General features: G+C 33.4%; 1 protein-coding gene across 1 annotated transcript in view; it reads right to left on the reverse strand.

Annotated features, from left to right (window-relative positions):
- Syn2 (Syntrophin-like 2) overlaps positions 1–26,380 on the reverse strand; it is a 277,516-nt gene that overhangs the window by 140,030 nt on the left and 111,106 nt on the right. Inside the window, exons 2-3 of the mRNA XM_075310335.1 lie at positions 3,696–3,784; positions 3,457–3,603 (exon numbers count right to left, since the gene is read on the reverse strand). Of these exons, the coding sequence (XP_075166450.1) occupies positions 3,457–3,603; positions 3,696–3,755 (207 nt within the window). The 5' untranslated portion in view covers positions 3,756–3,784. The remainder of the gene's footprint in view (positions 1–3,456; positions 3,604–3,695; positions 3,785–26,380) is intronic.

Raw genomic sequence — 26,380 nt, forward strand, 5'->3', positions numbered from 1 at the left:
TTAACAAACATGCAAAAATTTTTCCACATCGGTTCAAAATTATATAGCCCCCATATAAGCCGATCCCCACATTTTGCTTGCGGAGCCTCTAACAGAAGGAAATTTCATCCGATCCGGCTGAAATTTGGTACATGGTGTAAGTATATGGTCTCTAACAACTGTGCAAAAGTTGGTCCACATCGGTCCATAATTATATATAGCCCCCATATAAACCGATTCCCAGATTTGTCCTCCGGAGCCTTTTGAAGGAGTAAAATTCATGCGATCCGGTTGAAATTTGGTACGTGGTGTTATTATATGGTCTCTAACAACCATGTCAAAATTGGTCCATATCGGTCCATACTTATATATAGACCCCATATAAACCGTTGCCCAGATTTGATCTCCGGAGCCTCTTGGAGAAGCAAAATACATTCGATCCGTTTGAAATTTGGAACGTGGTGTTAGTATATGGCTGCTAATAATCATGCCAAATTTGGTCCATATCGGTCTATAGTTATATATAGCTGATCCCCAATCACACAAAAATTGGTCCATATCGGTTCATAATCATGGTTGCCACTCGAGTCAAAAATAATCTACCAAAATTTTATTTCTATAGAAAATTTTGTCAAAATTTTATTTCTATAGAAAATTTTGTCAAAATTTTTATTATATAGAAAATTTTGTCAAAATTTTGTTCCTATAGAAAATGTTGTCAAAATTTTTTTTCTATAAAAATTTTTGTCAAAATTTTATTTCTATAGAAACTTTTGTCAAAATTTTATTTCTATAGAAAATTTTGTCCAAATTTTATTTCTATAGAAAATTTTGTCCAAATTTTACTTCTATAGAAAATGTTGTCAAAATTTTATTTCTATAGAAACTTTTGTCAAAATTTTTTTCTATAAAAAATTTTGTAAAACTTAATTGTATACGTATTTAATCGGCAATTTTTAGTTTAATATATACCACGTACGGACTAATTTGCAATTCGATTGTGGATGACAGTCTTCAGTAGAAGTTTCTACGCAATCCACGGGCTTCGGCCTGGCCGAACTTACGGCCATATATACTTGTTTCTTTTGTTATATTTTGTTTGGACCATTCCTGAAAATATATATTCTTGAAGCAGATTGTGTTGGGGGTATATGTTACAGAAGCGATTTTTTGTTTGAGGGTGTATTTACTTCATGAATTTCATATCGTTTCACAATTTGTTTCAAATTGATTGGTGTACAACTTTCTTTCAAGTTCGAAATTGAGAGGAGGGTTTTTAGATTTGTAGCAAGAGTTATGGCCTGTTCCTGTATATCGAACGAAAGCTTTCTTTCGTATTCTAAACGAAAGAAAATTGATTTTTGTTCTTCTATTTCGAAAGGCAAGTCACTTCATATTTTGTTGTCGAGCAATAAACGAACATATATAATAAGTGTCAAGAGAAAAGTAAAAACATTGTTAACATTTGAATGAATTCTCAGGCTAAAAATTTGAAAATACTCATTTTTGATATTCAATGTCTTCTCATACAACCGAAACGAACTTTCAAAAATATAAAAACTCAAATTCATTCGAATTCGAGTGACTGCCTTTCTTTCGAATGGGTTTTCGTTCGATATACAGGAACAGGGCATTAATATTGGTTTAAAAAAAACAGCTTCATTAGCGGAAACAGCTTCATTAGCGGAAGTACTGGAATTACCGACCATAGTATATTTTTGAAGCTTCAATTAAAATGTTAAATTATGTATTTTGTTCTGTGTCTACTTTGTTAAACATTGAACTCACGTGCGAATAATAATTCCAATATGCACCCCCATTTTATGGTGGCTACCAGAAATATTTATTATGTTTAAGCATTTCAGTTTTAATATAAAATATATTTAATTATCTTATAAGTCATTAATACTGATTTCGAACTGAATTAAAGCACTGCTATTACCTACTTAAAAATGTGTGTTTGAATTTAAACAAATTATTTGGCAGTTTCATAAAACTGTAGATAATTCACAAAAAATGTATATATATATATATATATATATATATATATATATATATATATATATATATATATATATATATATATATATATATATATATATATATATATATATATATATATATATATATATATATATATATATATATATATATATATATATATATATATATATATATATATATATATATATATATATATATATATATATATATATATATATATATATATATATATATATATATATATATATATATATATATATATATATATATATATATATATATATATAGGTGTCTATGGAATTCCTATATGCACATACATAATCCACAAAAAAAACACTCCGTTTTCCTTAACTCACACCTGTACTCAATTACGGAATTCATCCATGTGTGAATAGGTGTGTGGTAGCATTCCTTTATGCTGGTACATAATAGAGAGGGTCGAATCTGATAGTGAATTTGAATTTGAATATACGAAATTATTTTCACGTTAAAATAAAAACACACAAAGAAAAATTTAGTTGCTCCTAGGACTAAATTAAAAAAAAATAGTTTACATTATTGTTTGTTGTTAAACATTTCTTTATTGCCCACACCACCCGACTTTAGACTTTCCTTACTTGTTTCTATTAGTGTAGGACATGACTTGGCCTCATTCCAAAATACACGTCCTAGGACAGTTTAACTGGACCACCCATTAGACAGGTCACCATGAATTTGTCTTGGACGACCTCTTAAGCACCAGCTTCATTTTGTTGTTGATTTGTATAAGATGCAATATGATTTGAATAAGTTATCGAAAAGTCTGTCCCACCAAGCATTACCTGTTTTACCTATTATTTTAATTATTTGGGTGTAATTAAAAAAGCATTGGGAGAAAACATTGGTTCAACCTTTTTAATTTTGTATATAATCTTCAATAAATTAATTCCAAGTATAGTCTTCCCCGAACTCTTACAACAACAACCTTCTTTCCACAATTTTTTTCCTAGCGACCCAACCTTATGTATGAAAAACTGAATAATATAGCAATATACCTAAGTATGCGTGAATTTTTGATTGTGTATGCGAGTGCGTGTAAAAGAGTATGTGTGCGTTAATTAAGATTAAATTTGATTTGTTTTTTACCCTCAGTTTGCTTAATATGAACATTAATGATAATTTTTGGTTACTTCCTAAGAAATTGTGGCATTCAAGTTGGCATGTTCATTAAATAAAATTAAATATTTGAATATTAAATATTTACTCCATAAGATGGAACTTTGAGAAGAGAACAATTAAATTTTTGTGGTGGCATATTTAAATATAAATCCTTGAACCATAGCAGTAACAGAGAAACCTCAAGCAAATATTTAAATCAACTCTTTAAAATGATGTAAAAAAGGATGTTGTTTTGGGTTTGTCAGAAATTCCAATCTTTCCAGTGTGAAAAATCGTTAAGAATATTTTATATCAATTTGTTTTATTATCACTTACTTTTGATTCACTTGGTGGACCATTTTGTGCATTTGTGGGTGTGACAATTTCTAATCTCTGTAGAGTTACTAATTCCATAGTCAAATTCAGTCTCAAGGGTTCTGGTTTACATTTGCCATCACTGACATTTACCATCCCCGTACGGATCTGAAAATCAAATACAAGTTTACATATTTTTTATTTTATCTATTAATATAAGCAATGTCCATAGTAGAGAAAGCAAATCTTCACTAATTTACCTTTAAATTTTGATCAACTTTTTCCTCTATCGGAGTCGCCATTTTTTCATTGATCTTCATTCTTTACACCAGAAAATTTTAGTTATTCACTGGAAAGATAAAAAAATGGAATATGTGATTAATTAAAATCTATGGATAGCAAAGTTTGAAATATTACAAAGAAATAAGTCAGATTCAAGACCTTAGCTTTCGAAGCTTACAATTGTAAAAATATAATTAGCCATTAAATAAATAAATAAAATTAAAATTATCTCGAGTGAATATGAATCTTTTGATGGAAACTATTGTACTATGTATTTATTTTATATATGGCAAATTCTCTCTAACAAGGTAAATGACCTAATGTGAGCAGATATTTGGGATCTGAAGAATGTTTTGAGATGATCGGGAAGTGGTGCCTTCGCCAAGATATAGGAAATCGGGGGTTGTTGGACTCCTGCAATTGATCGATAGTCAATGAGTACATCGGTTTGTATATTACCGGACACTATTTAATCCCTAAAGTTGTTGATCGTGACCTAGATTCTTTGCCGAGATGTAAGGGATCGGTTGTTGACGAGCATTTCAGTTTGTAGTTAATTGCTTTCGTTGGTTGATAGGAAACTGGTATCTTCATTAAGATGTAGATGATCTGGAGTTGATGTTGGTCGATTTCCAAACGGTTGGATGTGCCTACAGTTGGTGGTCTTGCTGTCTCTGGTATGGCTTGTAGAAGTGGACTGGCTCCAGCTTACGTATCGATAGTTGCTAGGAGCTCAGGATTAGGCTTGGATTTTCAAATTCTCACGAGTTCCATAATAGCTTCGGATTTGGAAATAGCTTCGACTGTAATTTCCTCGAGCCGATTTCGCTATTAGCTCCAGAATTCTGGCTTGTAGAAGTGGACTGCCTCCAGCTTTCGTACCGATAGTTGCTAGGAGCTCGGAATTAGGCTTGGGGTTTCAAGTTCTCCCGAGTTCGATAATAGCTTCGGAGTTGGAAATAGCTCTACTCTGAATTCCTCGAGCCGATTTCGCTATTAGCTCCAGAATTTAGGAACTACTACTTGCGCAAAATTCTCAGTAGGGAAACTGTTAGTCCCAAGACCTCAGGAGGGGAATTGTAGGATCGAAGTTCCAATAGAGGAACTGTAATACCGAAAGTCTCAGTGGGGGAACTATACGATCAAGATGTCATCAAAGGAACTATAGGCCAGAAGGTGAGGAAACTATGGGCGAAGTTCCCAATAAATGAACTGTAGGACCGTAGTTATCAAATGAACTTTGGACCAGAAGTTGGAAGAAGTGTTAAAGTTCTCAGTTCCCAATAAATGAACTGTAGGATCGTAGTTATCAAATGAACTTTAGGCCAGAAGTTGGAAGAAGGGTTGAAGTTCTCAGTTCAACGACTAGGTGAAGGAACTGCAGTGGGGGAACTGTAGGCCTGAAGATCTCATCACAGGAACTATAGGCCTGAAGGTCTCAGTGATGGAATTGTTCCCGAAGTTCTTAGTAAATGAGCTTTAGCTATCAGTTCTTAAATGTACGTCCAAAGGGGAAAGTAGAGTAACAGTAGGGCTGAAGATCTCAGTTCTCAAACGTAGGACTATATAAAGGAATTACAGACGATGAAGCCCCAGTGGGAGAATTATATGCCCCAAGTTCTTAGTGGGAGAACTGTTGGCTGTAAGAAATCAATAGGGGAACTGTAGTCCCGAAGGTGTCAGTTGGGGACCTACAGGCTCGATGTTTCCAGTAGGTGGTTTTTACGCCAGAGTGAGGGAACTGTAGACTTTTAGGAGAGCCTTTTTATGTTCAAAAATTTGAAACTCATTTCAGCAAACGGAGAGTTACTTTGTGAGATTTACCTTCCAAATCGAATAACCGGTCAATATTGCACTTTTTCGTTAATTCTTGGTTCAAAATTTGATTTGACATAATAAGCAAAAATACGGCTCTGATATGATCAAAATTTTTTATCATATCATGACTTTTCGATCTTATGCCGTCTGATGTAGGAGTATCGCAAGAGCTTTCTACTAAGAGTATAGTGTAGTCCATTTTAGGTTAACGACTACTGTCAAAATCATCGATCAGAACGGAGTCGTTTTTGGGTTTTTTGTCAGACCGAATGCCATTTGCTTTCATGTCACATGAATTAATGGAAAAATAGCAATAGTGATCGTTTATTCGATTTGGAAGCTAAATGTCGTACAGTAACTAGAAATTATTACAATATTTATTCGAGCTTATTGGACAGGAAGATTAAGGGAAAAATGGTTAAATTTGGGAAGAATAATTCTCGTATGTAAATTTCATAAGAAATTAACATAAAAAACCAAATTGAATCATCTCACCCGGCCATATCTCGCTAAAGACTATGGAAATGTGTAGTGGCCAACACTGAAACATATATGTATAGTTAGGCTTGCGAGATGGGTATCTGGCATTTTCTTTTCAGTAACATAATGATGTCAATTCCCTTAATCTTCCTGTCCAATAAGCTCGAATAAATATTGTAATAATTTCTAGTTTAAATGATTTGGACATTGAACCAGCCTGCATTGATATCAGGCTAACATAAAAATAGTCGCACAGTAATTTTTACTCTTCGATAGCCAGCGGCAAACATTGGTTAAAAGAGTTTCTCAGTTTATCCCCAATAGCAGCTATCGTGGAAGGAAATCTATAAACTCATATTGGAAGACCGCCGATTAAAGCTGTGCGAGATAACTCAGGTGGTAGGAATTTCAAAAGATCCTTATGGATGATATCGGACACTAAAATTCGGGCAGTGGGCCGCCTTTGCTCACTTGGACGTCTCATGATAGTCAGACACACTGGTATATTCCGGACATCAAGGAACATGCGAAACAATGAGGAGTATTTGGTAAGCATGCTCTGAAGAGGGCGTTCGGTAAGGTGATGGACACTATTTTTAGGTTTCCCCAAGGTGTGATACTAGAGGGTGAATTGAAGAAAAAATAAGATCCACCTGGCGAAGAAGAAAATCGCTCTTTCACAATATACAACGCCTCATACCTCCTGTCCCTCTTCATTCTATCACTATAGTGGATACACTCACGCACGGATATTTACGGGTAAATACGATCTGAAGAAGTCATGCACGGACATTTTTTAAGGAATTTTCAAGACTCACAAAAAATTGGTGATAACCCAACATTTTCGTGACTAAAGATATAATATCCTGCCTCACAAGTTACGTTTGAGGCTGCCTAGTCGCTGTTGATGAAACCGTTATTCGGAAGCGATATCAGCTTCTTCATCGACAGTCAGGCAGCTATAAAAGCATTGTGCAGTGCTGATATAAAATCTAAGGTAGCCGTTGTCGTAGAGAACTCAAGGTTCTCACTGAACAGCATAATGTAACTCTGTGCTGGGTACCTGGGGATAATAGGATATGAAGAAGCGGATGTGCTAACTAAGGAGGGCGCTCGTGGAACGAATAATGTCTTAGCGGACGTTTTTCCTCCACTATCTTCTTATCATTATAAGATGGAGGTATATGATCATAATGAACTATGACGAAGACGCTGGGTCTCTTCGGATGGTTGCGAGCAAACCAAGTTGATATGGGATGAAAAGAAACGTAAGAACTGCGAAATTTTAATATCGATGAACAGAGAGGAATTGCGGCCATTGATTGGCATCATAACAGGACATAACACACTTGGAAAACACATTGTAAGAATAGGCCTTAAACATTATGATATCTGTAGATGGTGCCTGGATCTGGAAGTTACGGAGGAATCGTACCACTTCCTGTGCCAGTGTCCAACATTATCCTTTTGAAGAAACAAGATACTGGACTCCTTTTTCTTTCAGCCTCTCACTGATCTTCGGGAGCGCAGCTTAAGGAACATACTTACATTCATCAGGTCCTCTGGTTGGTTGTTCTAAGATTTCTTTTAAAGAAAACAAGCAGGTGGAAGTTCTGGGACTATTCCAAAGGAGACCGTATCGCAATGAAGAAGATGGAAAGATCACATCGAGGAATCACAATGGACCTATATTGATCTAAGTGGACATCAATTCAACACAAAATTTATGTCATCCTCTACAACCTAACCTACGTTTGAGTTAAAACCAAATACAATTTTTAAAAAATTCTTATTAGTTATTCTCTGCGTAAATTGACCACGAGAGCACGAATAAAATCATAAGCTATTTTTAAAGCTTCGAGAAACCTTAATTTTCACACAGTTTAAAAGAAGACATGTTTGAAAATAAATGGCCACTTTTCGGAATTCCTTCATAACTCTGTATGCCCTATTATCTATATCAACGCCATCCTTTCGTCTGTTGTAACTCAGTTCAACTCATGGGATCTATAGACATCACGTTCTCATAGTCTTCCTTCCGTTTTATTCGTTTTTTTTTTTGGAAATCTTACTGAGCCAGACTTCCTGTGAAAGTAGGTAATATTTCACAATTTCTATGGAAATGCTCCAAAATCAATATCTGCAAATGAGGTTTTGTGTGCATGATTGGTGTTATCGCATATGCACACATCTTCATTAGATATTTCATGGTGATTTGATGATTAGCTGTTATGGCTGTAATATTGAACGTTTAAAGTATACTTCAAGTGAAATCTTCTAACACTACTCCTTCCTCATTCATAATAGATATGTATGTCTGTCCATCTTCACTTTTCTTTTATCGCAACTTAAGCTTATTTGTCTACATTACTTAAGATGGTTTTTTTCTTTGGCCCCCATTTCAATCCTTGGCTCGAAATTCATAAGAATCCTGGAGCATAAATATGTGCTGCTGTCTTCCTTGAAAGCATGAATATTTTAAATGTTTGTAGGGGATCATGTACATATAAATCTATAGGCGTGTGTGTGTGTGAATGAGTGCTGATGGAAAATATGTTTTTCGTTATACTCTATATGCTTGAAACAAACACTTGCACATATACCCTTAAAGACCTTTCACTTCGTATATGGAGTTTAGTGTTTGTGAGTGGCACAAAATAGCTCGATAAATCCATCATGTAAAAATCTTCTCTGTCAGATGTGTTAAACCATCATGATGCTTTGAATTTTATAGTTCACTTGAGACATGGTGCTGGAAAAAACAAAAACAGTGGCATCAACATGGCGTGAGGCAAAAGATGGATGCACTAAGCCGAGTCGTTTAGTATGGAAAAAAGTAACGTGGAATCATCTCTAATAAGTTGGCAGATTTTGATCGATGAGAGAGTGTTTTTGTCGATCCTGGTCGATCGGGAAAAATATTGGGTAATCGAAAAATTCATCGTAAAATACCAATGGTACAAATCAATTCCTTGTGGCATTGGAAAGGTGGTTTTAAGACTTCATTTAATAAAGAAATGCGGATAAGTTGGGAAAAGGTTACACCAGTTCAACAAGCTACAAGCCCAAAAAATTAGTAGAATACCAGGATTGACGTCTGGAAAGGTTATGCAGAGTGTTGGATGGGATCAAAAAGGAGTCATCCACTATGAGCTGCTCCAGTCTTATTACCAGCCATAAACAAATATATACGGCCGTAAGTTCGTCCAGGCCGAAGCTTATGTACCCTCCACCATGGATTGCGTAGAAACTTCTTTTAAACACTGCCATCCACAATCGAATTACTTGGGTTGCGGTAACGCTTGCGGATTGCAAGGTATCTTAAAACCTCCTAACACCGTCTACTAAATTGTAAAAAAGTCCATACGTGGTATATATTAAATTAAACAAGTATAAACGGCCGTAAGTTCGGCCAGGCCGAATCTTATGTACCCTCCACCATGGATTGCGTAGAAACTTCTACGAAAGACTGTCATCCACAATCGAATTACTTGGGTTGTGGTATCTTAAATCCTTTTCTAAATTGTGAATTAGTCCATACGTGGTATATATTAGACAAAAAAGGTAGGTGTAGGTAAGTCTACAAATAATTACGAATCGATATGGACTTTTGCACGGTACGTAGGGAGCCAGAATTGAAATATGGGGGTCGCTTATATGGGGTCTATATACAATTATGAACTTGATATGGACCAATTTTTGTGTGATTGGGGATCGATTTATCTGAGGGCTATATATAACTATAGACCAATATGGACCTAGTTAGGCATGGTTGTTAACGGCCATATACTAGCACAATGTACCAAATTTCAACTGACTCGGATGAAATTTGCTCCTCCAAGAGGCTCCAAAACCAAATCTCGGGATCGGTTTATATGGGGGCTATACATGATTATGGACTGATATGGACCACTTTTGGCATGGTTGATAAATATCATATACTACCACCACGTACAAAATTCCAGATCGGATGAATTTTGCTTCTCCAAAAGGCACCGGAGGTCAAATCTGGGGATCGGTTTTTATGGGGGCTATATAAAATTATGGACTGATATGAACCAATTCCTGCATGGTTGTTGGATACCATATACTAGGTTAGGTTAGGTTATGTGGCAGCCCGATGTATCAGGCTCACTTAGACTATTCAGTCCATTGTGATACCACAGTGGTGAACTTCTCTCTCATCACTGAGTGTTGCCCGATTCCATGTTAAGCTCAATGACAAGGGACCTCCTTTTTATAGCCGAGTCCGAACGGCGTTTCACATTCCAGTGAAACCACTTAGAGAAGCTTTGAAACACCCAGAAATGTCACCAGCATTACTGAGGTGGGATAATCCACCGCTGAAAAACTTTTTGGTGTTCGGTCGTAGCAGGAATCGAACCCGCGACTTTGTGTATGCAAGGAGGGCATGCTAACCATTGCACCACGGTGGCTCCCAATATACAATATACTAACATCACGTACCAAATTTCAACCGAATCGGATGAATTTTGCTCTTCGAAGGGGCTCCGGAGGTCAAATCTGGGTATCGGTTTATATGGGGCTATATATAATTATGGACCGATTTCGACCAATTTTTGCATGGCAATTAGAGACCGTATACTTACACCATGTACCAAATTTCAGCCGGATCGGATGAAATTTGCTTCTCTTAGAGGCTCCGCAAGCCAAATCTGGGGATCAGTTTATATGGGGGCTATATATAATTATGGACCGATGTGGACTAATTTTTGCATAGTTGTTAGAGACCATATACTAACACCATGTACCAAATTTCAGCCGGATCGGATGAAATTTGCTTTTCTTAGAGGCTCCGAAAACCAAACCGGGGGATCGGTTTATATGGGGGCTATATATAATTATGGACCGATGCGGACCAATTTTTGCATGGTTATTAGAGACCATACACTTACATCATGTACCAAATTTCAGGCGGATCGGATGAAATTTGCTTGTCTTAGACGGTATGCAAGCCAAATTTGGGGGTCCGTTTATATGGGGGCTATACGTAAAAGTGGACCGATATGTCCCATGTGCAATACCATCCGACCTACATCAATAACAACTACTTGTGCCAAGTTTCAAGTCGCTAGCTTGTTTCGTTCGGAAGTTAGCGTGATTTCAACAGACGGACGGACGGACGGACGGACATGCTCAGATCGACTCAGAATTTCACCACGACCCAGAATATGGGTCTTAGAGCAATATTTCGATGTGTTACAAACGGAATGACAAAGTTGATATACCCCCATCCTATGGTGAAGGGTATAAAAAGACCGATTAAATATGTATATAATTCATTTTGACAAAATTTTCTATAGAAATAAAATTTTGACAAAATTTTCTATAGAAATAAAATTTTAACAAAATTTTCTATAGAAATAAAATTTTGACAAAATTTTTTATAGAAATAAAATTTTGACAAATTTTACTGTAGAAATAAAATTTTGACAAAATTTACTGTTGAAATAAAATGTTGACAAAATTTTCTATAGAAATACAATTTTAACAAAATTTTCTATAGAAATAAAATTTTATCAAAATTTTCTATAGAAATAAAAATTTGACAAAAATTTCTATAAAAATAAAATTTTGGTTGATTGTTTTTGGTTCGAGTGGCAATCATGATTATGAATCGATATGGACCAATTTTTGTGTAATTGGGGATGGGCTATATATAACAATGGACTGAATAGTCTAAGTGAGTCTGAAACTTAATCGGGCTGCCACTTTAACCTTACCTAACTATAGACCGATATGGACCAATTTTGGTATGGTTGTTAGCGGGGTATCATCCTATGTTGGAGGGTATAAAAATATAGCGCTTTACATTGTTACATTATATATCAACCACCCTGTGCATTTGTCCGTGTGTCTGATTGATAGTCTCCCAGAAGGGAGACCATTTTTAGTAAAAGCATCAACATGTCATTCATCTGCTTCAAAAATTCTGATCAATTAAGTCTCAAAAATAAATCGATTTAATATGTCACCATTGAAGTACTTAAGTTACATTTACTCACATCCGTAGCCTATATTAAATAAAAATACCAATTATACACATATATTTTCCATCATCCCAATGTATACTAAGATATTATGTTACATATATTGCTATTTTGCGAAATTGCCAGGATGTCCAGGAAATTGAAAATATACGAACCAGAAACGAACATCGAAAACAAGGAGTGTGAAAGTAAAGTACAAAAACTTTCAAAGACACTAAAAAGCTAGTGAATTAAACCCATTTGGGAATTGTCGGTTGGTGTGCAATGCATCCATTTCCTCAAAAAAAAAAAAAAAAAAAAAACAAGAAATTGAATAATAATGCAACATGTGTTCTTGTGGGAGTGTTGTTTTTCAGCTATTACTTCAAGTACAAGAATCCTGGAGAGCTGCCAGTGATGTCGAAAGAAAAACTCATAAATACACATGTTTGATATTCCACAAAGAAATCTTTAATCAAAATATTGTAAATTCAATTTTGTTTTGACTTCAATATTAGCATTCTGTTTATCAAATCAATCAAAATAAAAATGTTCGTGGAATAGAAACACAAGCACATTCAAGGAATGACAAATAAGTGCAAACCAAAACGGAAATATATACAGTGCCAGACATAAGTATTGGCACAGCACACAAAACTACATAGTGGTCAGGGTATCTGCGAAAAAAATGTGCCTATTTATTTTTTCTATAGAAATAAAATTTTGAGAAAATTTTTTATAGAATTAACATTTTGAAAAAAATTTCTATAGAAATAAAATGTTGACAAAATTTTCTATAGAAATAAAATGTTGACAAAATTTACTACAGGAATAAAGTTTTGACGAAAATTTCTATCGAAATATTTGTATGGTAGATTTGTGGTAGTCTTCAAATTTTGTTCGATTTTTTTGGCACGAGTGGTAACTGTTGTTACCACACATTGTTAAAGATCAAGCCTTGCCGGCTTCTAGAGCCACCAAAGTGTAAAAATTATTACAAATTGTGTTGGGTGAAAATGTCCCTACTTTGTGGCCCTACGTCCCTACAAGACGCTAAATATTAGAAAAAAACCTATATATAGGGAACTTCCCCTACTTCTAGCAACACTGGCTGTAGTTGATATTGCACCTACGGAGTTAAAGGGTGATTTGTTAAGAGCTTGATAACTTTTAAAAAAAAAAAAACGCATAAAATTTGCAAAATCTCATCGGTTCTTTATTTGAAACGTTAGATTGGTCCATGACATTTACTTTTTGAAGATAATTTCATTTAAATGTTGACCGCGGCTGCGTCTTAGGTGGTCCATTCGGAAAGTCCAATTTTGGGCAACTTTTTCGAGCATTTCGGCCGGAATAGCCCGAATTTCTTCGGAAATGTTGTCTTCCAAAGCTGGAATAGAGACTGGCTTATTTCTGTAGACTTTAGACTTGACGTAGCCCCACAAAAAATAGTCTAAAGGCGTCAAATCGCATGATCTTGGTGGCCAACTTACCGGTACATTTCTTGAGATGAATTGTTCTCCGAAGTTTTCCCTCAAAATGGCCATAGAATCGCGAGCTGTGTGGCATGTAGCGCCATCTTGTTGAAACCACATGTCAACCAAGTTCAGTTCTTCCATTTTTGGCAACAAAAAGTTTGTTAGCATCGAACGATAGCGATCGCCATTCACCGTAACGTTGCGTCCAACAGCATCTTTGAAAAAATACGGTCCAATGATTCCACCAGCGTACAAACCACACCAAACAGTGCATTTTTCGGGATGCATGGGCAGTTCTTGAACGGCTTCTGGTTGCTCTTCACTCCAAATGCGGCAATTTTGCTTATTTACGTAGCCATTCAACCAGAAATGAGCCTCATCGCTGAACAAAATTTGTCGATAAAAAAGCGGATTTTCTGCCACTGATTTTGGTAATAAAATTCAATGATTTGCAAGCGTTGCTCGTTAGTAAGTCTATTCATGATGAAATGTCAAAGCATACTGAGCATCTTTCTCTTTGACACCATGTCTGAAATCCCACGTGATCTGTCAAATACTAATGCATGAAAATCCTAACCTCAAAAGAATCACCCTTTAGTATGCCACTAATATTGAGCCCATTATTAAAAAAGAGAAAATCGCTCAATTAGTGTGGGTAATAAATCCAAATCTGTAAAAATCGAGCAATATTCTTATGTAAGAGCTATATACGATCGGCTAGTACATCAAAATTTTAAATTTGAGTAACATTGGTCCATAAATAAGAGTATTATGACCAAATTTGGGAAAATCGAGCGATGCATATATATGGAAGCTATATCTAAATATGAACCAAATTTGCATAATATTTTGAGGGTTTGATTAATACCACAAAAGGTTACCTTGTGCACAATTTGAGTAAGATCAGTTAAGAAATGAGGCCTCTATGGTCAAACATAACGTTATTAGGGGCGAATTTTTCAAAATCGGGCGATATATATATGGGAGCTATATCTACATCTGAACCGATTTCGATGAAATTTTGCACATATAGTTAGTACTATAGAGGACTAGATCTAGCCAACTTTGAGTAAGATCGGTTGATAAATAAGGGTTTTATGGCCAAATTTAGAAAAATCGGGCGTTACATATATATGGGAGCTATAGCTTAATCTGAACCGATTTCGATGATTTTTTGCACATATAGTTAGTGCTATAGAAGATTACATTTAGCCAACTTTGAGTAAGATCGGTTGATAAATAAGGGTTTTATGGCCAAATTTAGAAAAATCGAGCGGTACATATACATGGGAGCTATAGCTAAATCTGAACCGATTTCGATGATTTTTTGCACACATGAAGGGCGATGAGAAAGATTACTTTGTGCCAAATTTGGTGATGATCCGTTTGAAAAAAATCGCAACGTGACCCCATTTGTCGAAATCGGGCGATACATATATATGGGAGCTATATATAAATTTGATGCGATTTCTTTCAAATTCAATAGTGTTTGTCCTTGTGTCCAAACAAACTCCCTGTGCCAAATTTCATCAAAATTGGTTAATAATTGCGTCCGGAATCCTGTGAACAACAAATACATGGACAGACGGACGGACACCAAGCCTAGATCGGCTCAGGAGGTGATTCGGAGTCGATCGGTATATATTTTATGGGGTCTAAAATCAATATTTCTGGTAGGCACATTTTTTGGCAGATCAAACTTATTATACCCTGACCACTATGTGGTTTAGGCTATAAAAAATGATATCTTGACTTGTAGGCTTTGTTTTTTGTTTGTTTCAAAGTCATTTGCCGGAAATTAAATCTTGATCTATTAGATAGATAAAAAATTTTTGCATTACTTTTGCTAAAAATTTCTTCTGAATAAAATTCTAAAACAATTTTTTTTAGATCTACTTTGACAAAAGTTTTTATAGTAACAAATTTTGACAGAATTTTCTATAGAAAAAGCATTTTAACAAAAATCTAAAGAAATATAATTTTTTATAGAAATAAAATTTTGCAAACATGTTCTATAGAAATAAAATGTTGCACGAAATTTCTATGGAAATAACATCTTGGCAAAATTTTCTTTAGGAATACAAAATTTTACAAAAAATTCTATAGAAATGAAAAAATTTCTTATAGATATAAAATTTTAAGAAAATTTCCTATAGACGTGAAATTTTCTGAAAATTTTGAACATGTCTTCTAAAGAAATAAAATTTTTTCTATAGAAAAAAACAAATTAATAATAATAAAATAAACAAAATTTCCTACAGGAATGAAACTTGGACAAAATTTCCTGTAGAAATGAATAGAAATGAAATTAAATTTCTTATAGAAATTAATTTCCTATAGAAATGAATATTTTTTATGGAAATGGAAGTTTGACAATAACAATATTTTGACAGAATTTCCTATGAAATTTTGACAAAATTTCCCATAGAAATTTCTTTTAAACATAAAGTTTTCAGAGAATTTCCTATCGGGTGAAATTTTCTGAAAATTTTGCAAATTTTTCTATAGAAATAAAATTTTTTCTATAGAAAAAATTAATAATAATAAAGTTTCTATAACATTTCCTACAGAAATTGACAAAGTTTCCTATAGAAATTAAATTTTGACAAAATTTCCTATAGAAATGATATTATGAAAAAATTTTCTATAGAAATTCATTTTTGAGAAAATTTCTTATAGAAAAAAAACTTCAGAAAATTTTCTTATAGGGTGAAATAAATTAATAATATTAAAATTTGTATAATCCTATAGGAATTGACAACATTGCCTATAAAAATGAAATTTTTACAAAATTTTCATAGAAATGAAAATAATTTTTTTATAGAAATTCAATTAAATTTCCTATGGAAGTGAATATTTCTTATAGAAATAGAATTTCGGCAAGCTTTCCTATAGAAACAATATTGTGACAAAATTTCCTACAGAAATTAAATTTCGACTAAAAATTGTATTAAAATTAAATTTTTCCAACATTTCTTATGGAAATGAAATTTTACAGAATAGAAATAAATTTTTGACAGAATTTTCTATAGAAATGACATTTTGAAGAATGGAATTCTATAGAAATTAAATTTTGAACAAAAAAATCTATAAAAATGAAATTATGAAAAAATTTCTACCGAAATGAAATTTTGAGAAAATTTCTTATAGAAATAAAATTTTCGGAGAATTTCCTGTCGAAGTGAAAATTTCAGAAAATTTCCTTTAGAAATAAATTTTGATGAAATTGCGTGTAGAAATTAAATTTGGACAAAAAAAATTCTATAGAAATGACATTTTGACAAAATCTCTAAAAGAAATGAAATTTGGAAACATTTTCCTACACTGAAAAAAAAGCATGCCCGGTTCCAAAGATTTTGTCTTTACTTTAAAAATTTTGGTATTGATTCCGAGCCAAAGAAGCGGAGAATAAATTTGGGTTTTAAATTTGGGTTTTGTGTACTTGCTTCTAGGAAGCAAATTTTAATTTTTCGCTTTTTCAGCTTTTTTTCTTGATACGCTATTAAAGTCTTTTAAAAACGAGTTAGCGACAACTTTATTTTCCAAATTAAGACTCGACTTCCAGTAGAAATTATGCTATGTGTGAAGTAAAAAACTTCTTTAAAATAAAGTTTTGAAAAACATGTCCTATATATGAACGATTTTTTGCTTTGTAATCAAGATGCAAAAAGAGAACAAATTTAAAGACAATTTCATTAAATTTAAAGAATTTTTCTAAATTATTAACGTCAAGTTGACCTTAGCCCAAATATTTTTTCTTTCATATTATGATACCCATTTTTAAGTGAAATCACTTAGTTATAAGGACAATACGACTTCATTGAAAAGTTTATCGACTTTTGGAAAAGGAAAAAAACTTTATGTTAGAGAAATGCGTCTTCTATGCCAAGCAAAATTTGCATTCGTATTTTAAAGACATAAAATCTTTGACCTAACGACAATATTTTTTTTAGTGTATAGAAATTAAATTTTCAGAACATTTTAATAGAAATTACAATTTTAGAACATTTCCAATAGAAATTAAGTTTTAAGTATATTTCCTATAGAAGTGAAATTTTACAAAATTTCTTATAGCAACCCAGCAAAAAATTTGGAAGTTCTTCCAAAGGCCCAACTTTAAAATCACTTCCAGAAGATGTACTCCCAATGATGTTCTTTATTTTAACTACCCAGGAAGTTCTTTTAATTCAATTTTTTATGACTTGGTTTTTTCATATTTTTAGTGTAAAATTTCAACTTTTTTTGTTTCAAATAGGTTACAAACAGTGTAAGAATTCATAAAATGGTACAAATCATTTAAATTTTGTCGAAAAAATGCCAATCCAATCCAATCTGAAAAAATTGTGAATTTTTGAAAATATTTGAGGTCAAACGTTTCCGACAAGCGTTAGAATCCATTAAAAATTATAAAAAATATAAAAATTATTTATTTGACAAAATATCACAGAATTTTTTAAACATTGAATTCGGTTCACACCTAAAGAAGTGATGCAAATTCAGTGCAACGGCTGTTGAAAGGGAGGACTTCAGTCCTATGACAAGTTCATGTTAAATTCATCGCTTCTGCGTCAATTTTTCGCCATTTCCGGATCCAAAAAGAACATTTTCAGTACTTTTTTGGCAGCGCTTTTTTTGCTGGGTAGAAATAAAACTTTAACAAAATTTTCTATAAAAATAAAATCTTGGAAAATTTTTCCTTATAAATAATATTTTACAAAAATGTCTTAAAAAAAACAAACATATTTTATAGAAATAAAATACTAACAGAATTTTCTGTAGAAATAAAATCTTGCAAAAACTTTCCATTGAAACAATATTATCCAAAAGTTTTCCAAAGAGAAATTTTGCAAGCACTTTTTGTAGGAATACAATTTTGCAAAAATTTCCTATAGAAATAAAATTTTAACAAAATGTTCTATAGAAATAAAATTTTAACAAAATGTTCTTTTCAAATAAAATTTTGACAAAATTTTTCATAGAAATAAAATTTTCTATAGAAATCAAATATTGACAAAATTTTCTGTAGAAAAAAATTTTCACAAAATTTTCTGTGGAAATAAAATGTTAACAAAATTTTCTATAGGAATCAAATTTTGACAAAATTTTCTATAGAAATAAAATTTTGACAAATTATTCCTTTCATAAAAAAATTTGGACTAAAATTTTCTATAGAAATAAAAGTTTGACAAAATTTTCTGTAGAAATAAATTTTCACAAAATATTCTGTAGAAATAAATTTTCACAAAATTTTCTGTGGAAATAAAATTTTGACAAATTTTTCTATAGAAATCAAAATATTCTTTTCATAAAAAAATTTGGACTAACATTTTCTATAGAAATAAAATTTTGACAAAAATTTCTGTAGAAAAAAATGTTCACTAAATTTTCTGTGGAAATAAAATTTTCACAAACGTTTCTGTGGAAATAAAAATTTAACAAAATTTTCTATAGAAATAAAATTTTACAAATATTTTCTATAGAAATACAATTTGCTATAGCAATTTTTTTAGCCAACCAACAGTGCGACGGCTGTTGAAATGGAGGACTTCCGTCCTATGACAAGTCCATGTTAAATTCATCGCTTCTGCGTCAATTTTGCACCACTTCCGGATCCAAAAAGAACATTTTCAGTACTTTTTGGCGACGCCTTTTTTTTCTGGGAATGCAATTTGACAAACAAATGGCACAAAATGTTCTATAAACTATAAATTTTGCAAACAATTTCTATATAAATAACTTTTCACAAAAAATTTCTATAGAAATAAAACTTTAACAAAATTTTCTATAAAAATAAAATCTTGGAAAATTTTTCCTTATAAATAATATTTTACAAAAATGTCTTAAAAAAAAACAAACATATTTTATAGAAATAAAATGTTAACAGAATTTTCTGTAGAAATAAAATCTTGCAAAAACTTTCCATTGAAACAATATTATCCAAAAGTTTTCCAAAGAGAAATTTTGCAAGCACTTTTTGTAGGAATACAATTTTGCAAAAATTTCCTATAGAAATAAAACTTTTACAAAATGTTCTATAGAAATAAAATTTTAATAAAATGTTCTTTTCAAATAAAATGTTTGACAAAATTCTTCATAGAAATAAAATTTTCGATAGAAATAAAATTTTGAAAACATTTTCTGTAGAAATAAATTTTCACAAAATTTTCTGTGGAAATAAAATGTTGACAAAATTTTCTATAGGATTCAAATTTTGACAACATTTTCTATAGAAATCAAATTTTGACAAAATATTCTTTTCGTAAAAAAATTGGGACTAACATTTTCTATAGAAATAAAATTTTGACAAAAATTTCTGTAGAAAATAATGTTCACAAAATTTTCTGTGGAAATAAAATTTTGACACAATTTTCTATAGAAATAAAATTTTGCCAATATTTTCTTTAGAGAAAATATTTGCAATTTTTTTAGCCAACCAACTATTAAACTGTACAACGAAATAAAGTTTTGACAAAATTTTCTGTAGAATTAAATTTTGACAAAATTTTTTGTAGAAATAAATTTTCACAAAATTTTCTGTAGAAATAAATGTTCACAAAATTTTCTGTGGAAATAAAATTTTGACAAATTTTTCTATAGAAATCAGATTTTGACACAATATTCTTTTCATAAAAAATTGGACTAAAATTTTCTATAGAAATAAAATGTTGACAAAAATTTCTGTAGAAAAAAATGTTCACAAAATTTTCTGTGGAAATAAAATTTTGACAAAATTTTCTATAGAAATAAAATTTTGCCAATATTTTCTATAGAGATACAATTTGTTATTGCAATTTTTTTAGCCAACCAACTATTAAACTGTACAACGAAGAGGAATGTAATTTGGTGTATGGACTCACATGCTAATCAAAAAAATTTCAGTTAAAATTAAACCGCAATTTTCTTAGCAAACAATTAAAGCCTAACGGAGATATATGAGTTAAAGCATAAAATGAAAGAAAATTGTAGAACAGAAAAAAAGATACTTTCCAAGATAAGCTACTTTAGTACAGAAATTCCCACATACACTTGACATAATAATAGAAACTACAGCAATCAAAAATAAAACAGCACTAGAGAGAAAGAGGACAAAAAAATGTTTACAATTAGCACTGTTGCAAGAATTTATTTCTATATGTATAGATACACAGACTGATATACATAGATAAATGTATAGGCCTCAACATAGAAATTAGTAGCAGGGTAAATGTCTAGAAGGCCTTACAAGCAACATACACACATAGTGACAAACACACAAACTTATTGTATAAGGAAATGAGAAGCCATTGTAAACTAACCATCAGGCAACAAATAGAAGTGAGCTCATTTCACATATTTGCCGCAGGGTTTGTTTGCTTAACATAGTTGTTTTTGTTGTAGATTCGTTTGCTTTCTTTAAATCTCAGAGACAGATAAATGAGGGTTTTATCTTTTGCATATAAGTGTGAAAAAGAGAAATACTTTTTAACAAAAGCTTATATTGTAGAAAGGGAAAAACTAACCAGAAGTGTTAGGCCAACAGTGAAACAGGATATGAAATTGAAAGCATGTGACTAATTTCTATTATACGAAAGGACAAATTGTGTGGAATGAATGCAATGAAGAGAGAATAAATACATAGAGGCATGGGTTTAAGGTCATTGTAAACAATGTTCTTTAAGAAATAAATTGAAAATGTGCACAATAGATGTTTTTAAGGAAATTTTATGATTTGATCGGAAATAAGCTTTTTATCAATAGGGGAAACATTTTTCAATTTGTTTTTCAATTAAAAAGTAAATTGAAAATATATTCTACAAAGGAAAGAATACAGAAGAATAATATTCACTTTGTATTGAAATTTTCTACAGTCTGTGTCGAAGAATAGAAGTTTACAATGTTTTGCAATTTCAATAGCGGACGGAACCAATTCTGCCATCAGTTTCTCTGTATTATAGTCTCATAAAGCTTCTGAAAGGTAATGACTAACATTTGGGAACCACCGTCGTGCAATATTTAGCATGCCTACCTTGAATACCTAGAGTCGTGGGATCAACCCCAGTTTCGATCGAACACTAAAAAGTTTGTCAGCGTTCGATTATACACCCCTCAGTAATACTGGTGACATTTCTGAGTGTTTCAGAACTTCTTTAAGAGGAGTCGCCGTAATGTGAAACGGAAATAAGAGGGGTTTAATGTAAAATCCAGTATCGCTCAGTGATGGTCTGTCGTAAACTGTAATACGCTTTACAGACTATCAGTTATTCCGGACGGAATGTCGGTGTTTGTAAAGAATCTTACAGTGTATCGGATCGATACGACTTGTCGGCGATGACTAAATAACCGGTAAATGTGTTATCGATCCCATAAATATGCGGCAGTATCGATTATGCCTTCGGACTTAGCTTATAATGTCCACAATATATGGGATATGTTCGACACGAGCACTGTCGTCCGGAATAACTAAAGCGCATAAGGTATTTGACATACGTTTACGACGTTTCGTAAAATATTTAGTTATTGACAAAATAAGAATTTGAAGAGTGTTTTAGAATCATTTACACATTTTTATACTCTAAACAACATAGTGGTCAGGGTATAATAACTTTGATCTGCCAAAAAATGTGCCTACCAGAAATATTGATTTTAAATTCCATAAAATATATACCGATCGACTCAGGAGGTGATTCTGCGCTTGGTGTCCGCCTGTCCATGTATTTGGTGTTCGCAGGATTCCGGTCGCAATTATTAACCGATTTTGATGAAATTTGGTACAGGGTGTTTTTTGGGTACAAGGACAAACGCTATTGAATTTGAAAGAAATCGCATCAAATTTAGATATAGCTCCCATATATATGTATCGCCAAATTTCGACAAATTGGGTTACGTTGCGCTCTTTTACTAACCGATTATCATCAAATTTGGCACAAAGTAATCTTTTTCATTACCCTTCTAGTGTGCAAAATTTCATCGAAATCGGTTCAGATTTAGATATAGCTCCTATATATATGTAAAGGGTGATACGGTCAAAATTTGGTCAATATAAACTTGACGTATTTCTTTCAATTTTGCATTTAAAAAACCTGAACACCCCTCATTTTGAATGTGTGTGTGTGTGTGTAGAACGTTGCTCCTATTTTGATTTTGGAATTCACTCTTCAGTTGTCAAAATGCCGTCCAAGCAAGAAGAGCAGCGTATCAAAATTTTGCTCGCGCATCGCGAAAATCGGAGCTACTCGCACGCAAAGCTGGCAAAATCGCTAAAAGTTGCCAAATCAACCGTTACAAATGTAATTAAAGTCTTTGGGGAACGTTTGTCGACAGCCAGTAAGTCTGGATCGGGGGAAAGTCGAAAACCGGAAGCCGCTGAGACGACAAAGAGAGTTGCCGGTAGTTTCAAGCGAAACCCTAACCTCTCTCTTCGAGATGCCGCAAATAAGCTGGGTGTATCGTCTACAACCGTGCATCGAGCCAAAAAACGAGCCGGACTATCGACTTACAAGAAGGTAGTGACTCCAAATCGCGATGATAAACAAAATACGACGGCCAAAGCGCGATCCCGGAGGCTGTACACGACGATGCTGACGAAGTTTGACTGCGTGGTAATGGACGACGAAACCTACGTCAAAGCCGACTACAAGCAGGTTCCGGGACAGGAGTTTCATACGGCAAAAGGAAGGGGAAAGGTAGCAGATATTTTCAAGCACATAAAACTGTCAAAGTTCGCAAAGAAATATCTGGTTTGGCAAGCCATCTGTACCTGTGGCTTGAAAAGCAGCATTTTCATAGCTTCCGGGACTGTCAACCAAGAAATTTACGTGAAAGAGTGTTTGAATAAACGTCTGCTGCCTTTCCTGAAGAAACACGGTTGGTCCGTACTGTTTTGGCCGGATTTGGCATCTTGCCATTACGGTAAAAAGGCCATGGAGTGGTACGCCGCCAACAACGTGCAGGTGGTCCCCAAGGACAAGAACCCTCCCAACACGCCAGAGCTCCGCCCAATTGAGAAATAATGGGCTATTGTCAAGCGGAACCTAAAGAAGACCAAAAAAACTGCTAAGGACGAGCAGCAGTTCAAGGCAAACTGGATTTCTGCGGCGAAGAAGGTGTCAAGCGTGAGGCCCGGCAATTCGGATTTGGAAAAGCGAAAGCCTAACTGAATATTTTTCCTGAATTTTATACTAATTGAACTTGAAAAAGAAATTTAATTTGATTTTTTAAATAAACGATTTCACCGACACGCGTTTTCCCTTGACCAAATTTTGACCGTATCACCCTTTATCACCCGATTTTCAAAAAATTGCCTTATAACCCTATTCTTTAAACAAAATAGCCTTATTTATTACCCGATCTTACTAAAATTTAGCACAAGATAACCTTCTATTGCATCAATCAAATCTGCCAAATATTATCAAAATCGGTTCAGATTTAGATATAGCTCCCATATACATGTATTACACGATTTTGAAAAATTTGCCCCTAATAACCATATTTTTGTCCATAGAGGCCTCATTTATTATCAGATCTTATTCAAATTTAGCACTGTGGTATCAATCAAACTTGCCACATATTATCCAAATTGGTCCAGATTTAGATATAGCTCCCATATATATGCATCGCTCGATTTTCCCAAAGTTTGCCATAATACTTTTATTTATTAACCAACGTTACTTAAATTTCAAATTTTGATGTATTAGACTATCGTATTTAGCTATACATGTAGCTTGGCCGATTTGCACAAATTTGGATTTATTACCCAAACTAATTGAACCACTTCCTCTTTTTATACCCACCACCATATAATGGTGATGGGGGTATAATAAGTTTATCATTCCGTGTGTAACACATCGAAATATCGACTTCCGACTGTATAAAGTATATATATTCTTGATCAGGGCGAAATTCTAAGACGATATAAGCATGTCCGTCTATCTGTCTGTTGTAATCACGCTACAGCCTTCAATAATTGTGCTATCGTCCTGAAATTTGTCACATATTCGTTTTTTTTTTGGTTGCAGACAGTTCAAGTTCGAAGATGGGCTATATCGGTCCAAGTTTTGATATAGTCCCCATATAAACCGATTTCTCGATTTGGGTTCTTGGGCTTATAAAAAACGTAGTTTTTGTCCAATTAGCCTGAAATTGAAAATCTAGAGGTACTTAAGGACCATAAAGAGGTGTACCGAAAATCGTGCCCATCGAACAATGTTTTGGTATAGCCCCCATATAGACCCATCTCCCGATTTTGCTTCTTGGGCGTCTGGAAACTGTATTTTCTATCCGATTTGCCTGAAATTGAAACTCTAGAGGTATTTTAGGACCGTAAAGAGGTGTGTCGAAAATGGTCCATATCGGTCCATGTTTTGGTATAGCCCCTATATAGACTGATCTCTCGATTTTACTTCTTGGGCTTCTAGAAACTGTATTTACTATCCAATTTGCCTGAAATTGAAAATTTAGAGGTATTTGGGGGGGGGACCTTAAAGAGGTGTGTCGAAAATCTTCCGTATCGGTCCATGTTTTGGTATAAGCCCCATATTGACCTAACTCCCGAATTTATTTCTAGGACTTCAAATTAAGGCGTTATTTCATCATATACACGATATGTTTATGATTTCTCTAAAACTCAAACAAAATTGGTGCTCATAAATCCAGAATCTGAGCTGGTCCTTCATAGGTAGAATCTTTAATTTTTTTCTTCGGGAAGCGTACTGGTTGAACTGATTTGCTTGGGAGAAGATTTGTTTTCAAACCCACTAAAATGCTATATATTATCAAGTAACCCGCTACGACGATGAGTTTTCAAAGTAAACTATTATATTTCATTCATGGTGGTGGGTATTTTAGATTCTTGTTTTTATACCCTGCGCCACACTGTGGAACAGGGTATTATAAGTCAGTGCATATGTTTGCAACACCCAGAAGGAGACGAAATAGACACATGGTGTCTTTGGCAAAAATGCTCAGGGTGGGCTCCTGAGTCGATATAGTCATGTCCGTCTGTCCGTGATGAACACATTTTTGTAATCTAGGTCGCAGTTTTAGTCCAATCGACTTCAAATTTGGCACAAGTATGTGTTTTGGCTCAGAATAGAACCCTATTGATTTTGGAAGAAATCGGTTCAGGTGTAGATATAGCTCCCATATATATATTTCGCCCGATATGGACTTATATGGCCCCAGAATCCAGAGTTTTACCCCAATTTGGTTGAAATTTAGCACTAGGAGTACATAACACTCATATGACCACAGAGGCCAATTTTTTGCTCCGATTTAGTTGAAATTTTGCATAGGGAGTAGAATTAGCATTGTTACAATGCGTGCCAAATTTGAAATCGGTTCAGATTTGGATATATCTCCCATATATAGCTTTCGCCTGATTTACACTCATATGACCACAGAGGCCAATTTTTAACTCCGATTTAGTTGAAATTTTGCACAGGGAGTAGAATTAGCATTGTAGCTATGCGTGCCAAATTTGGCTGACATCGGTTCAGATTTAGATATAGCACACATATATATGTTTTTCTGATTCCGACAAAAATGGTCAAAATACCAACATTTTCCTTGTAAAATCGCCACTGCTTAGTCGAAAAGTTGTAAAAATGACTCTAATTTTCCTAAACTTCTAATACATATATATCGAGCGATAAATCATAAATAAACTTTTGCGAAGATTCCTTAAAATTGCTTCAGATTTAAGTGTTTCCCATATTTTTTACTAAAATTGTGTTCCACCCTAGTGCATTAGCCAACTTAAATTTTGAGTCTATAGATTTTGTAAAAGTCTATCAAATTCTGTCCAAATCGAGTGATATTTAAATGTATGTATTTGGGACAAACCTTTATATGTAGCACCCAACACATTTGACGGATGTGATATGGTATCGAAAATTTAGATCTACAAAGTGGTGCAGGGTA

The sequence above is a fragment of the Haematobia irritans genome, chromosome 5, assembly GCF_050003625.1.
Source record: "Haematobia irritans isolate KBUSLIRL chromosome 5, ASM5000362v1, whole genome shotgun sequence".
NCBI lineage: Eukaryota > Metazoa > Arthropoda > Insecta > Diptera > Muscidae > Haematobia > Haematobia irritans.